At 51.4% G+C, this 16,160-nt stretch overlaps 1 protein-coding gene across 1 annotated transcript in view; it reads left to right on the forward strand.

Moving 5' to 3' along the window:
• PDLIM4 (PDZ and LIM domain 4) overlaps window positions 1-16,116 on the forward strand; it is a 41,762-nt gene extending 25,646 nt beyond the window's left edge. Inside the window, exons 4-7 of the mRNA XM_050312091.1 lie at window positions 6,980-7,149; window positions 9,421-9,578; window positions 12,628-12,748; window positions 13,703-16,116. Coding sequence (XP_050168048.1) covers window positions 6,980-7,149; window positions 9,421-9,578; window positions 12,628-12,748; window positions 13,703-13,907 — 654 coding nt within the window. The 3' untranslated portion in view covers window positions 13,908-16,116. The remainder of the gene's footprint in view (window positions 1-6,979; window positions 7,150-9,420; window positions 9,579-12,627; window positions 12,749-13,702) is intronic.
• The last annotated feature ends 44 nt before the right edge of the window (window positions 16,117-16,160 follow it).

Here is a 16,160-nt window from a genome sequence, read left to right on the forward strand (position 1 = left end):
GTGGGAGCTGGTTTAGGATAAAGCACTAACACAGACATGCTGTGTTATTTTACTTGATAACATCAGTTTCAGTGATGACTCTGTTAACACAGGTAAGGAAACTGCTGCTCGTGTACTCAGAAGTGCTGAGTGTTTGAAAGCACAGGTGCAGCTCAGCGTTTCTCTTCTCATCCATCAGGAAAAACACCTTACCCCACCTCATTTTGCCTTGTTTCTCACTTAAGAGGCATTAATGTCTCTTGGAGGTCACTTGTGTGACCTGCTGGGGTGAGAGCATGTGGAGAGAGCCATGCCCAGTGGTGCAGGGGGATGCTGGATGGTGCAGGGGGGATGCTGGCTGCTGCAGGGGGGATGCTGGATGGTGCAGGGGGATGCTGGCTGCTGCAGGGGGATGCTGGATGGTGCAGGGGGATGCTGGCTGGTGCAGGGGATGCTGGATGGTGCAGGGGGATGCTGGATGGTGCAGGGGGATGCTGGCTGCTGCAGGGGGATGCTGGCTGCTGCAGGGGGATGCTGGCTGCTGCAGGGGGGATGCTGGCTGCTGCAGGGGGGATGCTGGCTGCTGCAGGGGGGATGCTGGCTGCTGCAGGGGGGATGCTGGCTGCTGCAGGGGGGATGCTGGATGCTGCAGGGATGTCCATCATGGTCCCTCAGGATGGTCAGGCTGCAGCAGCAGCCTCCACCCCCTGGAGCAGCTGCTCCCACAGAGGGCTGAGGCACGTTCTTGAATCTAACAGAATTTACCATTCTTGTTAATGAGTAAAAGCAAAAGGTTGGGGCATTACAAAAATGAAAAAAATATATTATCCTATTGCTTTTGCTGTGTTTTCTTATGTACCTTTCCCTGGCTTTTACAGAAGGAAGTGTTCAGATAAGCCACGCTGATGAAGTGGGCACCTTTTGGTTGTAAAAATGTAAACTGTAAAAATCTCTGTAGCCTGAAGCTTAGCTTGTTGTCAGTGATGCTTTTAGCTTCAATTAGCTCCTAGTAGTGGTCATGGAAAGAACATCAGAAAGTGTGATATGAGAATACCTGAAAATGCAACAATTCCCCAGCTGGAGAGAGCAGAGAGACAGTAAGCTGGAAAGGATGAAATCAGGGCATGGTCAGTGTTAAGCTCCCCAGGTTTGTCCTTTAAGCCAAACACCAGATGGTGAGAAAAGTGATTCTGTGGAAGCGTGGACTGAAATGGGAACAGCAGCATCTCCGGGAGGAGGGGAGCAGGCAGGAGGGTGGGTGGTTACTTGTTGTGATGGTTTGGGGTTTTTTCCAGCTGTAGGGAATATTTTCTGTCGGTGGGGAGGCTGATCCAGCAGCAGCCTGTGCATGGTAGGGCAGCTGAGCCCTGGCAGGAGCATCAGCCCCACACCTGCACTGAGCAATGCCCTCCTGTCCCCAGGCTTGGAAGGTGACCCTGACCACTGGGAATAGAGGGAAAGCCCTCTGCAGGGTTTAGACTGTTGCTGAGCTTAGCCCTACAGAGGTAATCACCTGGCAGGACCTGCTACTGCTGGAGAAAGGAGGACATTTTGAGGCTCTTCTACGGAGACATTCATACAAAGCTCTCCTGTCTGCTGGTTGAACAGCCCTCACCCCCTGATGTTAGAAAGGTGCCCTCTGCACTGCAGCAGGCGGGATAAATGAGAACACATTTTCATCTCCACCGTCCTGGGGAACTTCCCGTTGCTGAGGATTTTCAAGGGACCACTGGGGAGCCAGGTGGCTTAAGGGATAAAGTTGTGCATTGCAGCTCAAGTCCCTCCTGAGCTCTTTAATTTGCACGAGGGCTGTGGCTTCTCCCGGGGGGTGAAGCTGTTCCCTGGAGCCCTGGGAGGCAGCAGCCTTTGGAGCCTTGCTGGTGGCCACCAGTGTGGCTGCTCCAAGGTGGAGAAATGTTACTGCTCTTTGACTGTGAGAGGCTGTGCCTGGGTGAGATGTGTGCTGGCCTTGTGCTGTGCAGTGGCACAGAATGGTCTGGATTGGGGGCCCTCAAAGCCCATCCAGTGCCACCCCTGCCATGGGCAGGGACACCTTCCACCAGCCCAGGTTGCTCCAAGCCCCGTCCAACCTGGCCTTGGACACTTCCAGGGATGGGGCAGCCACAGCTGCTCTGGGCAGCCTGTGCCAGGGCCTGCCCACCCTCCCAGGGAAGGATTTCTTCCCAATATCCCATCTATGCCTGCCCTCCTGAGCCCATTCCCCTTGCCCTGTCACCACGTGCCCCAAGCAGTGCAGCCTGTCCTGGGGCTGTGGGCAGGCTGGGGCTCCACCAGGCTGCAGCCTGAGTCATGTCCATGAGCATTGTCTGTGGCCTTCCCACAAAACACCATCTGATTTTAAGGTTTGTTCTCTCACTTAAATCTGAAAAGTTAATTTGGTGTTTAGCTGATGACTGTGAAAGGAGTGTAGTGAGAAGGACGTGAGGGATGAAGTTTTCCTTCAGCCCTTCCTTTCAGACTGTGGTATGCACTGAAAGGGGAACTTGGCAGAATATTCCAAATCTGTCTCATAAAATAACCCACACACTCTGTTTATCCCGCCTCAGCAAACTACACCTAACCTTTTTGTCTTATCTTTTAATCTTCTGAGCTGAGCTAAATAATGGGATTGTACTTACTCGAGCTCTTAAAAGTTAGATTGAAGCCTGCTTAGTCTGTAAAAGCAGCATATGCACAGGGCATCTGAACTGTGCTGATGGGGAAAAATGTGTTAAAATGAATGTAGTTTTTAAAATGTATTCTTTTCCTCCAGCTTTGAGGCAGCCTTGAATGTAAGGGCTCCCTGTGGGACTTCTTTTGAGGCTTTTGTTGGAGGATGGATCCTGCTCCCGTGGCCATTGGCCATAGTGTAAATCTGTTATTTGCATTGAAATTAAATCCGTGCTGCCTGTCCTCTGCACCTCCTCTGTGGGGTAAGAATAAGATTTCCATTTCTGTGACTTTTGAACCAGTTTATCAGAGGCAAAGCAGTGTCCTTGCTGTTGAAAATCTGGGGGGAAGGAGAGGAGGGGCTGCTGCATTGCAGTTGTCTTCTGTGCACAGTCTGAGTCCAGCCTGAGGTTGTTGGATGTGCTGGGATATGTCTTCAGGCTTAATTGCTTGCCACATTTGTATGAAAGAGGACTTGGAATAATGAAGGCAGTAAAATTTCTTCTACAAAAAGCCCTCTGGCAGGAGAGGTCAGAATCAGTCTGGGCTCAATTACCCAGGCTTGGAGCAAGGGAGAAAGAAGCCAGGGAGGAGCTGGAGCACTTGAGCTGTTGCTGGGTGATGGACACAGGTCACCAAGCAGGGTCACAAAAGACACCCCTTGCAGGTGACTGCATGGCTGAAGGATGCTCTGACCTCCTGGTGCACGAACAGAAACACTTGTGTCTCTAATTCACACTTCGGCAGCCAGCTCGGAGCTGACACCGACTGATTGTGCTCTGCTTTGGGGAGGAGGGTGGATCTGAGCAACATCAAACAGAAAGCTGCTTTGGGCTGAGCCAAGTGTTAATGGCCTTCAGTTCTGTTTGAGCCTGATGTGGCGTGTGTTTATAGCAGGGAACAGCACTGGCACCCTGGGATTGGGAAGTTAAACACGGTGCAGGAGATCCCTGCACCCCCTCAGCGGGGACAGAGCGGCTGCTGCTCCTGTCTGGGCAGATCTCCCCCAAGCACTGCACCAATGGGCAGGTGGAGGGTGGATCTGGGGCTCACAGGTGCAATTTCAGAGGTGTTTTTGGCACAGCAGCTGTTGGGTCTGCTCCCAAGGAAGGCTTCTTAGATACACCAGAACTATCAAAGCCCTTCCAAATCATGCCATGGGTGTTGGGGCTCGTGTGGAGGCTGTAGGAGACGATGCTGGCCTCTCAAATTAGCAATCCTCAGTTTCAATCTCTGTCTGGAAAAAGGACATTATTTTGTTTGTACTTCTGGTCTTCTAAGAGTCTAATTTGTGACACACTGAAGGGAATGAACTTTTAAATGCTTTGAATCAGAACATGAAGTCTGATGTTCTCTAAAGCTCTGTTTAAAACCTGTCATCTCTAGAGCTAAAGACTTGCAGTTGAAAAAGAATGGAAGGACAAATAGGACATGTTGCAAAATGTCCAAAAAAAAACCCCAGGCAATCGTGAGAAAACAAATTGGGAGTTTCTGGTTTGTAGGCTAAAAGTTCTCCATGGTGAAACTCCACAGGCCAGCTCTTAGGAAGGGTTTGCAAACTTCCTTAGTTTAAGAAAGGCCATAAAAAGCAGGAAGAAAAGCCAGCAGAGAAAAGCAAATTAGGTCCCGAAGGGGGGAAACTTTAACTGATCTTGAGTTGGAGAACTGGAAGGAAACCCATCTGGTTCTGGGTTTCTGAGGGTGAACGTGCGAGTGCCTTGCAGAGGTCTCGGAGCCTCTGAGGAGGAGGAGACAGCTCTGGCCTGGGAGCAGCTTTTCACACAGCAGGGAAGTTGTGCAGCAGAGAGAAGGAGAGAGCAGAGGGAGGCACAGCCCGGGGTGCTCTCGGAGGGTCAGTGCTTCCCACAGCACCGGGTGCTGCCCCAGCACGAAGCTCAGCTCTCCAGAGCCTGCAGAGTGGTGGGCAAGGACTTCATCTGAGGAGCTTCATGTCCATGGTCTTGGTCTGGTAGGCATTAAGGAGCCTGTTGATCCCTGTGGATGCTGCTGGGTCACCTGTGGCTTTGTGACAGGCTGAGCAGAGTAAAGAGGAGCTGCCACCACCACGAGCATCCTCTTCCCACAGGCACAGGGAGCTGGGGACAGCTGGGGACACGGAGCAGCTCAGCAGTGCAGGAAGGGCTCTGCTTCCATCCCTGGGCTCCCATGCCTTTTGGAGAGTGCCCAAGCAATAAGTTTTAGCTTTATAGCAACATTTGGTCTCGATGAACAAATTGCTGAGCTTAACGGGGACGAAGGGGCGACGCTTTACAAACTGCCTGGGATTAAAGCAATCCACGGAGATGATGGCCTGTAGGCCCTTTGGTGGAGGAGCTTTCCATTCCAGAACAGCTGCCAGTCACATGGTCCCCAGCCAAGGGTCTGGATGGCCCCAGTGTGGGGGAGCCCCTGAGGTCAGAGGAGAGAAGAGGACCCTGCCCTCTCCTCCAGCATCTGTGGACTGAGTGTGAATCCGAGCCCCAAGCCACAGATGATTAAAGATAGTGGTTTTCGAAAAGCATCACTCCTCAGCTCTCAGTGCTGTGAGCCACATGGGCTGTTACCTTTTCCCCCCCAAATGTTTATGATCCTTCTTTTCCTCTCTGCTTCAGGGCTGAGAGTGTTTTCTTTATTTCCCTTGAAATAATAATGTAAATCTGGGAATTGGAAACCCATAGCCTGGTTGTATATATTTTTTTAAAGAACATAAATTGGGGAATAGTTAAAATTATATTATTCCTGGCAGCAAAATTCCTTTTTTAATAGACAATTTGAAGTTATTATGTTGGAAGCAGTTTTCCCCACGTGTGTGTGCATGCATGGTGTGGAGGGAACTGTGCCAAGAGGGCTCCAGGCAGCTTCTGAGGCAGTGGAAGTGCTGGGAGCTGGAGGCTGCAGCTTTCCAGCTGATGGTAGAAAAAACCCTTGAAGGCTCCATCTTGCAGTTCTTAATTAAGCCTGGTTTTATCAATGGGCGTTTTGCCTTAGGAAGAACTGAGGAATTGGACTTTCAGGATCTTTTTCTAGCAGGATCTGGTTTTTATTTCTCTTAGCTGTTCATTTTTACAAGGTTTTGGAGCACCAGTGTGTTCTCCTATGCACCAGTGATAGACATTTGTTTCCAATTAGTATTTATTGGATTATTTTAGTCAAAAGTAAGCTTTGTATCAGAGCCCCACAATATGCACTTTGTTATTTGTTCACAGGATGGTGTTTTCTTTTCCTGCTTGGTTTTTCATCAGCTTCAGTCTACTGAGAAGCTGGTGTGAGGCAGCTCAGCTGGGGACCTGCCCCAGAGCAGATTAAACCAGATTAAACAGATTCCAGGCTCTTACACAGCGTCTGTGCCTTCCATTGGTGCATGTTTCTGGCTCACATGGCTGGAAGGAGCAGCCAGCCTGTGTCCATAGGCTGTGTCCAGCTTCCTGCCGCTTTTCCCAGCTGCTGGAATGAGCTTCTCTCCCCAGACTGAGTGTTTGCAGGTAGAGCCTGGCTCAGGTGGCTGCTGGTGACATTAGCAGCAGGTACTGCTGGGTTTCTGGGTGTGCACAGGGCTGACTAACAGCCTTGGGCACGCCCATGGAGGTGGAATTCCATATATGTGCAGTAACACGTAGGTAATGCTTTACATGGGTAAAATCATACGGAAAATTTTGGTTTTAATGGCATCTGACTTCCCAACTCAAGGTCATATGACAAAAAGATTTCCACAGTTTGCCTTGGAACTTTAAAAGCAAATGGAAATATGAATACCCAGCTAAACCCTTGACTGATGTGTTTCCCCCAATGTAAATGACTGATCTTATTGGGGAAAAAATTTCCCACAATGGACACGGATCTTTGTGGTCAGGGGCAGCTGCAAGTGAAAATCCCAGGACTGGCCCCTTGGCTCAGGTGCTGCCCAACCTGCATGTGGAGCTGCTGAGCTTGGGCTTATCGTGTTTTGCTGATGGAAATGGGAGTGATGGCCCTGAAGTCGGGAGCACAGCAAGTGTCCTCAGAGTGATGGAACGTGAAATGAGAAGCAGACTCACAGCCTTTCTTTTGAGGAAATAACAAATATACTTGTACAGGAGAATAAATGCAGAATATTGGGCAGTGGCTCACCGTGGAGAAACAGCAAAATTCATTTGGTTGGGGACCGAGGGGAGCTGTGCAGATACAGCACGATTTAACTGCAGGTCAGGCCTGAGTTTTCCTTCTCCTGCTGCACGTCTGTGTTTTCCACAGCACGTGTAAAATGTTATTGCTGCGAACCGCGTGTCCCAGCGCAGCCCCTGCGTGTACCTCACTGTAAACCCCAGGATTTTCTGCTTTTCTTCTCTTCCAGGACAATGGCCCTGCCCAGAGCAGGAGGTCGATGCCCCACGGGGGTGGGGGCAGCGCCCTGGACAAGCAGCAGGTGCAGCATCACCAGCCCCCCCGGCTCTATGCGAACAGCGGCCCCGAGTCAGCGCTTCCCAGCCAGCTGAGCGGGCTGCACATCTCTCCTGCCCACAGGTAGGGCCAGAGCAGGGCTCCCACCCTGCCTGGACTGCTCTTGGTGCCAGCTGGGCTTCGGGGGGGTGCACGGAGGCTGTGGTGTTCCTGGAGCTCCAGAGGTCATGGAATCCCAGAACCATTTGGGTTGGAAGGACCTCTAAGATCGGGTCCAACCGTTGACCTAACCCTGCCAAGGCCGAGATGCTGGGCTGGGCTCCTGCTCCCTTGGTCAGGGCCAGGTGGGTTGTCCAGCCCTGGCTCAGGCTGCTGAGGGCAGTGGTGCAGTCACCACCCCTGGTGGGGTTTAGCAGATGATGTGGCACTTGGTAGTGCTGGGGTAACAGCTGGACTCAATGACCTTGGGCTTCTCCAACCTAAACGATTCTGTGGGTCTGCGAGTGTCACAGACATTACCATTCTGGTTTTTTGAAGGTGTATCCAGGACAGGATGGAGGGTGCTGCCCTCCTGGAGTGGGGATCACTCTGCTGCACACCCAGGAGCAAACCCCTGCCCTGGGAGCTGGAGGTATCCACCAAAAAAGCGAACCCCAGTAACTGGGATGTTTATAAATGTAAGATCTACTCAGTGCAGCTGTCCAGGAGGTTGGGGAATAAATAATGCTCCTAGGAAAGAAAAGGCTTTTGCATAGCCAAGAACGGCTTGGTTGGATAACTCAGACTTTGAGACAGGCCAGACTGTGGGCTGGGATGCTTTTGTGTGGCTTACATGGATGCTGATTTATGTTCCTCCAGACTGGCAAAACATCCTGCAAGAAAGCAATGTCTGTGTCACATACAAAGAGCAAAGAGAGTTTCTTTGCAGCTTGGGAACTCTGTGTCTGCACGAATTCGTATTTCAGTGATGCTGCAAGCCAGCTGATTCCCTGTGCTGCTCTGGGAAAGTTAATGAAGTTGGAAAGAGAGAGAGAACCGCACAAAAACTACAGAGAGCAAAGTCTGGTGTTACCTGTGTGGGAGCCAAGAGCCAGGAGATTCACTTGGGTCTCTGAGCAGAGCTGGGGCACGAGGGTGTTCCCTTTGAATTGGTGCTTGATGAGGCTGAGCTGGCCAAACCCTGCCCTTTTTCACTGAAAAGGTGTGAATTGATGGAGGAGAGGGCTCTGGCAGGGCAGGCAGGCCCTTGGGGCTCTCCTGAAGGTTTGGGCTGGTCGGGTCTCACAGGGATGGGTCCATGGCTCAGCCAGGCTGGCCCTCACCTCCCACAGGGACCGGGACTGCTGGGGAGTCACTACCAGAAAATGGAGCTCTGGCCTTTCTTTGAAAGCGACTTTTGTCAGGCTTTTTTTCCCTCTTTGTTTGTTTGAAAGTGAATGCTATTTCTTTTGTTTATTTGTTTAAGCTGACATGAATATACTACTGGTGGAGAAAATGAGCCAGATGATAGCTAAAATATGTGAAGCTGACAGAGTTCAGGGCTCTTGCTATTTTTATTGGGTTTATAATGACCTTGATGACCTCCTCTGTAAAAAGGAAAGGGAGCCCCTTCCCCTGGAGCTGGGCTGTGCTTTGGGGCCTCTGGAGCACAACAGCACTTGGACTCAGCTCTTCTCAGCAGGACTTTTCAATATTTTTTATTCCAACTATGCTTTTCATGCTTTGATGTATTGAATGAAGTGGAATAATGGTTTAAATTGCTGTTTGTTGTCTGTGTATCCCAACTATGCCTTGTACAGACCAGGAGCAGCTTTGGGTCGAGGTGCTGAAGGGCAGAGGGGGTTATGGGGCTCCTCCTGTGTCCCATCCCCACTGGTGGGCTGGTTTTCTCCACTGAGCTGTGGGCCCTGTCTGGCAAATGGATCTTGTGGTGCATCTCCAGAAACACCAACTTCCCAAGAGGCACCTGTGGGTGCTGAGGGGGTTTTGCTGCCAGGCCTGGCACGTGCTCTCTGGGTGCCCTATCAAGGGCTGGGTGCATCTGCTGGCCCTACATGGTTAATGAAATGCATGTTTTATCCATTTTTTCAGTAAATGCCATGGGTGGCAGAGCAATTTACAGTGTTTGCAAGCAGCTGCCCTCTTTCCTGAAGGCATGTGGTAACTGGGCCAGCTCTTGCTGTGTTGCTCAATTGGAGCACAACAGGGAACAAGTTTAACCTCCCTGGTTCAGCGGCTGCTCCTGGGCCAGACGTACCTCCAGGCAGGGAAACACATGGGAACAGAGGTGCTTCACTGAATCTGTGGGAATGTGGAGGTTTCAGTACCGCCCTGAGGAGCTGACAGTAGCTGTTTCTATTTGACTGGAGCCTTCCTTTCTTTGCTTTAAAACAGCACTGACCCCGTGAAGTCTCTCCCACGGAACAGGAACGGGATTGATGTGGAGTCAGATGTCTACAAGATGCTCCAGGACTATGAAAAGCCGGTTTCAGAGCCCAAGCAGTCTGGATCCTTCCGGTACCTGCAGGGCATGCTGGAGGCTGGCGAGAACGGTGAGCAGGTTGGCACCCAGGTGCCCTGTGCGGGGGGAACCACTGGGGTGGCAGGTTTCAAACCAGGGTTTCACCTACTCAGGCTTACCAAATTGTGTGGCTGGCTTGAGCAGCGTGTGAAAGCTGATTGCAAGCAGTGTGGCAGCTGTTTTTCTGCGATGGTTTGTGAGACACGATGCCTTAGGCGGTTGTGTAAGAAAGATCACCCTCGGAGAACCTGGTCTGCTTGAGTAAATGGCATTTGCATAAGGACGTGGGATGGTCCTCAGCAAGGCAGGGATAGAGATCAGGAGCTCTTGGCTCACTTTTCAGGTCTGTCACAGCTTCCTGCCCATGTCGTTAACACATTAAATAATAAGATCCCCAAACTCTACATTTCAGTTTCTTTTTATTTGCCTTTCAACCTTAAGTCCATTGGGGCTTTTATGTTCAAACTCCCAGGCTTTGCTTTACGATCATTAGGGCAAGGCTCTTCTTTCTGCTTCCTTCCAAGAGCCTCAGACCCCGATCATGTGAATCCAGGAACTTAGATTTTATGGGAAAATACCAACTGCTGCAAATCTCATTATGAAGCTGGGAGAGGTAGCAAGCTGGGCTTTTGCACTTTGGTTTCTGTGTGCATAAAGTGATGGAGAGGTCTGTTCTTTGACTGGGGGGGGTGTTGGTTCTTGCTTCACAAGAAGCACAATTGCAGATAACTTCTGAACACTGTGGGTTTCCACCAGTGCTGGTTTTCTCAGTGGTACTGAGGCATAACTGCAGAGCATGAGAGGGATCAGCCTCGGAAGCACTGGGTGTATCTTTATAGTACAGAATATTCAATATTAATATTCCAGCCCCTGGACTGGCAGGAAAACTGATGTTAAATACACGCTCCAGTTGGACCTTCAAGCCCTTCCCCAAGAGCAAGGACAAGTCTGCTGCTCCCCCAGGTCTCCTCATTAGGAAGAAGCAAATGGGAAGTGACTGTGTTAATCCCAATTAGTAACGCTGCTGCCTTCCTCCCTTCTCTGTGCCAGGGAAAGGGAACAAAGGTGAAGCTTTACTGGTTTGCTCCTGCCTCCCCCTGCATCCTGCAGCCCTGGGCTGGCAGCAACCCAGTGCTGAGGGGAGGGGAGAAAGAAAAGGCTGTGGGCTGGGGGAAAGGAGGACAAAGAGGTGCCAGGACAGTCCCCACACCCTGGGGCTGCCCCAGCCAGTCCTGGATGTCAGCTCATCCCAGCCCATCCCCAGTGCAGCACTGCATGTTCCACTGGAGCCTGAGCAGCTGCTGTTGGGTACCAGCCAGCATGGGACAGGCTGGAGCAGTCACTGTCACCTCCCAGGCTCTGCCACCCTGGCCCTCAGCTGTGTGCAGGGGAGGTGTGAGTGCCTGCAGGCACAGCCTCACTCGTGCCTTGGCCCTTCTGACGCTGTTTATTCCTAAGGCATGAGAAATTAAGTGAAAAGCATCTCTGCTGGCATCAAGTGCTCTGATGTTCCAGCACGCTTTCAATCCCCAGGAGTGTTCCTGGCTGGGTTGTTTTACAGCTGCCACCCCTGCTCCTTTTTCCTTAAGCCTAAAATTATACATTTTGACCCGAGCCTGCTCTGCTCCTTTTAAAGTCAAGCTCTCCTCTCCTGAGGAGCCGAGTGTCTCAGACAGCAACCTGTTTTATATGGAGTGTGTTTCTACTGGAAGCATTGCAGCCCCATCCCACACCCTGAGGGAGCAGTGCTTTGTGCTGAGGTGGAGGCTGCAGGGATGACAGCACTTGCCTCTGTAAGTGCCCGTGGCCCAGGAAGGACAAACCCTGCAGCCAGAACGGGGACAGCAGTGCTTGAGGCTGTGGAATTAAAGCACCTCCCTGCTCTGCTGAGGACCATAAATCACAGTGAGACTGTGGGCTGGTAACTAGAAGGAAACAATCCATCGTTTGGGAAGATGGGAAGCAGCCCTCTCTGCAGGGTTCATTTTGCTGTAAAATCTTTTCTTTTTCCTTTTCTCCCCTTCTCTCCTTTTTTAAGCAGCTTATCCAAGCACAGACTATGAGAGACAGTGACAGCTTAAGTGTTAAATGTTGGCAGATGAGCGTGTCTAGTCCAAGCACGCCGTGCCTCCCGCTGGGGGAAGCCAACAGCTCGAGCAGTTGTTCCAGTTTATTCCCAGCAAGGCAGTGGAAGGATTTGACAGGGGGCCTGGCCAGACCCAGCCGAGCACTGGGGGAACCCTGGGGTGGAGCAGCCCCTCTCTGCTCCCGGGCAGGCACGCACACGGATCAAGGCTCTTGGCATCACCAAACACTGTTCTGCCTTGGGGAGGTGGGCTTTGGTGGGCAGTTGGTCCTTTCTGGCGGTGCTCCCTTGGCTGGCAGCGCTGGCAGCGTTGGCCCCTGGGTCAGAGGAGATCTGGCTGGAGAGGGGGCTGTGCTGGGAGGGTGCCTGTGCACCCCAGGGCTGAGTTGGGTGTGCAGGGAGGGGCTGCAGCGCTGAAAGCTCTGCTGTGATGCTGTTCATATGCACAAAACCTTCAGTGTTCCCTTTCCTGTGTTGGAACTTGCTATGAAAGGAGGCTTAGTGCCCCAGAAGACCTTATCTTCTATCACAATATTTTGGTTTAGATAATTTGAGCTTAAATGAGCGCTCTAGGAAGAAAAATGCATGTGATTCTATTATTGTTTGCTTTAATTTGCCTCATTCTCCAAAAGGTTTTCCTCTCTGTCTCCTTGATTGATAGTGGATCTACCAAGTGCACCCAAAATGTTGGTGTGAAGGAACCTCTCCTTCCTGGAGCTTTTCTGAGCTCTTTGCTATTTATCTTTCTTACTCACTAAACAGTATTACACCCAAATTCACCTCCTATCTCTAGATCACAGCTGCTCTGCCTTTTGACAAGGTCCAGGTACTCAATTGGTGCTGTCCCAGAACTTCCAAGGAAGTTGCAGGTTCTCTTGTGACTCATCTGACTCCTTAAAAAAAAAAAAAAAAGAGAGAGAGAGATGAAAAATAGCAAAACCAAAGCCCCAGGAGGTCGAGTTTTCAACCTGTGTGTGTTTATAATTCTTGGCAGGTGAAAAGCTCGACAGACTGAGCAGCCCCCGGAACGTGAAGCCCGCGGTGGCGAAGCTGGGCGGTGCCATGTCCGGGCTGCAGATGCTCCCGGAGTGCACCCGCTGCGGGAACGGCATCGTGTAAGTGCCACCTCCTGACAGACCCCCAGGGCAGGGGGACACGGCTTAGAATTTATAGCAGAATATCTTCAACCCCTTTCTGGTTTTTTTTCTAACCTTATATAAACCTGGAATTGAGGAATACAGTTTGGATTGTCCCTTTTAAGGGAATCTCACAGCAAAACAGGGGTGATTGATGGGGTGGTTTCTGCCCTGCTTATCATAGTAGCTGCCCAGGGACTATGAATAGCACCATGGAGCTGGCACTTCGCTGCCTTACAGAGGGAGAAATGCCTTGAGGGTCAAGTAGAAGAGGGTTGTGGGTTAGTTCTGTTTGTTTGTTGAAGAGTTATTCTCTGACAGATGGATGTTGGGTCTGATTTCAGAGAATACAGTCATTTTGCTGCTTTGTTCTGCCGTAATTTATGATTATTGTGATTTATGTTCTGGTGTAATTTACATCCTGCTCATGCCAGCCTCGCTGGCTGAGTGTGGGCTGTGCCAGCGCCTGTAACCGTGTTGGTGCCGTGAGCTGGGGGTCTGTGCTGCCCGAGCTGCAGTGCCTGTAACTGTGTTGGTGCCGTGAGCTGAGGGTCTGTGCTGCCCGAGCTGCAGTGCCTGTAACCGTGTTGGTGCTGTGAGCTGGGGGTCTGTGCTGCCCGAGCTGCAGTGCCTGTAACTGTGTTGGTGCTGTGAGCTGAGGGTCTGTGCTGCCCGTGTGTGCAGAGCCAGGCTGAGCAGGTGTTCAGGGCTGTGCTCTGCAGCCAGCCCTGGAGCAGTGCTGCAGCACGTGGGGTGTCCCTTCCTGCAGGAACACTGGGAAAGCACAGCTGGGGCAGCGTGGCAGCTTTGGGAGGGTGAGGTGCTGGGATGGGAACCCACGGCACCCTGCGTGTCCCCGTGTGCCAGGGGCAGCAGGACAGGCTGCTGGCTCTCGTCCTGTGTCGTCTCACGCAGCTCTGCCCTCTCTCCCAGGGGCACCATCGTCAAGGCTCGGGACAAGCTCTACCACCCCGAGTGCTTCATGTGCGACGACTGCGGCCTCAACCTGAAGCAGAGGGGGTATTTCTTCCTCGAGGAGCAGCTGTACTGCGAGACCCACGCCAAGGAGAGGGTGAAGCCCCCCGAGGGCTATGACGTGGTGGCTGTTTATCCCAACGCTAAAGTTGAACTCGTCTAAGCCCGGCCGGGCTGTGCAGAGGTCGGGCCCGCGCCCACCCACGGCTGCGGGGCTGTGGGATCAGCCTGGCTCCCAAAGCCTGAGCTAAACTGCCTTTCCCAGATAACACCATTTACACTGGGGATCTCCGGGGAATGGTGTTGAAAGCATAAGAACAGGTTTTTCCCTTCTTTTTGACACTCTGCTTTTTGGGTTGCTGTGTTGGGTTATTTAGTCTGTGCCATAACCTTATCCGAGATCTGTGTAAATATTGATTAATTCTCTACTCTGTTTCATGTAAAACCAGTATTCCTTTTTTTTTTTTTTGTGCCCTCCCTGTGCTTAAAAAGCAAGGAAGATGTTTTAAAAGCTTGAAGAGAAGAAGGCACTTTAACAAAAGAAGCTGATTCCTATATCCTGACCCTAATCTCCTGCCCTGTCACTGCCCCAGGGATTAAAAGCTGACCCCCTGGGAGTCAGGATGTGCTATCAGTGGGTCCCCAGCTCAGCCCCATCCCAGCAGCTGTGCTAATGAAGGGTGGTCTCTTAAAGCACTAATTGCAGTGAAATCCCCTGGATCAGGGCACTGCAGTTTGAGGCTGAGACAGACTGATCAGAGCTCCCCAAGAGATCTCCACACTTGAGACTGTGACAGGGCTTTTCTCTTCTTTCTTCCACTCCTAATTCAGTTGGTCTCTGTCAGCTAATCACCCAAGCACACCTTGAAAGGACACTGAAATAGCCTGGAGCACCCTTTGTTACCCCCACCTCCCACACTCCTGCCCACGGACTGCCCTTGCTTTGGCCATTCTGCCTCTTCCCATTTTTTGCTGTATTTTTGTAGTCCTTTATTTCTGGATCCTCAGAGTGCTGCCATCTGGGTCTGCCTCCCAGCAGGGAGAGAGTGATGAAATCCCTCCAGGCACTTAGGGAGTAACTGGAGCTGGGGTGAGTCCCAAAGCAGCAGGATTGGATTTATACCCAGATCCCAAGGCTGTGCTTTCAGTCAAGTCCCTCATCCACTTTATTTGATGGGGAAAAGTTTTTGTGGATCTTGAGATGTTGCTTTTTTTAGATCAATGTGGTTTTTGAGATGTTGCTTTGTTAGAGAAATGTGGGTTTTTTCATGTTAGTGCTTGGAGGAGGGAGAGTTTAGTCCCCAGCTGGGTGCTGTGCGTGGTGATGGGAACCTGTGTTCAGTACCACGAGGTTCCTTCTGCTTTGCAACAGCCTCCCTGCTCTTTCTGTTCACTCTGAGAGAGGGAGGATGTGGGGAAGAAAAATAAATGTCTGTGCCCACTTTCCTTCCAAGGAAAAGGAAAATAAGAAATGGGGTGATGGGCAAAGCACCCCTTCCCCTTCTGGGAAAATTGGGACTGGAGGAGGGTTGGGAGCATGATCCCAGTTGGAGCTGAGCAGGCAATTTCTTCCTACAGGTTCTGCACCTCAGAAGGGATTTTAGGGTGTTACTGAGCTACATTTAGACCTCTGCATGCAGGGCCTCACAGGGACTGCAGCAGCTCCTGCCCAGCTGCAATCCCCACACGGGTCAAGCTCTTGTGCTTGGGAGTTCAGGCTTCCCCCAAAGCCAGGAGTGAATGCAGCTCGACTGAGTGATGGGAAACTCAGGACACAAATGGCACAGGGGCCTGTCCCCGTTTTCCAGGCAGATGGTGACAGCTGCCAGCGGTGCTGTTGTCACTCCCTGTGGCTCTTGTCCCCGTGTGACTCCACCTGCGTGGTGGCCGTGTCCTGTGGGATGCCAGGGGTCTGCAGCCCTGACACAGGGAACACCAAGGAGTTCATAAATTGGTTCATTGCCCTCATTTTAAACACCCAGCTGGGCAGGCTGCTGGCAGGGCACCCTTGGTGGTCTTGCTTGGCTGCCATACCAGTACAGCACTGGGACTGCTGGAAATGGGGCTTTCCTTTTAATTTGACCCCAAGTTCTCACAAATCAGCATTTCCACATGGCATCTTGTGATACCCCTTCTTAGGAGTAATCAATTCACTTGATCCCCCTGTGGAGCTTGGAGCTGCCTCATACAGCCCCATCCCAGGGCACATTGATTCCTGGCTTCAGGCCACCTCATCCTGTTGTGGGGTTTGCAGGAGTTGCCACAAGCAAGTGTCACCTTTTGTGTCACCAGGTCATGCTGTTTAACTCTGTAAAACATGGGGAGGGTGCATTTTGTATGAAATACAAAATAAAACTGTATTGTTGGGTTTATCACTGAGCTTGGCCCTTGCCTGGTCCCTGGTGGGTCTCTCCTG

Source organism: Myiozetetes cayanensis, unplaced genomic scaffold (assembly GCF_022539395.1).
Source record: "Myiozetetes cayanensis isolate MyiCay16 unplaced genomic scaffold, myiCay2020 scf17, whole genome shotgun sequence".
Classification (NCBI taxonomy): Eukaryota; Metazoa; Chordata; class Aves; order Passeriformes; family Tyrannidae; genus Myiozetetes; species Myiozetetes cayanensis.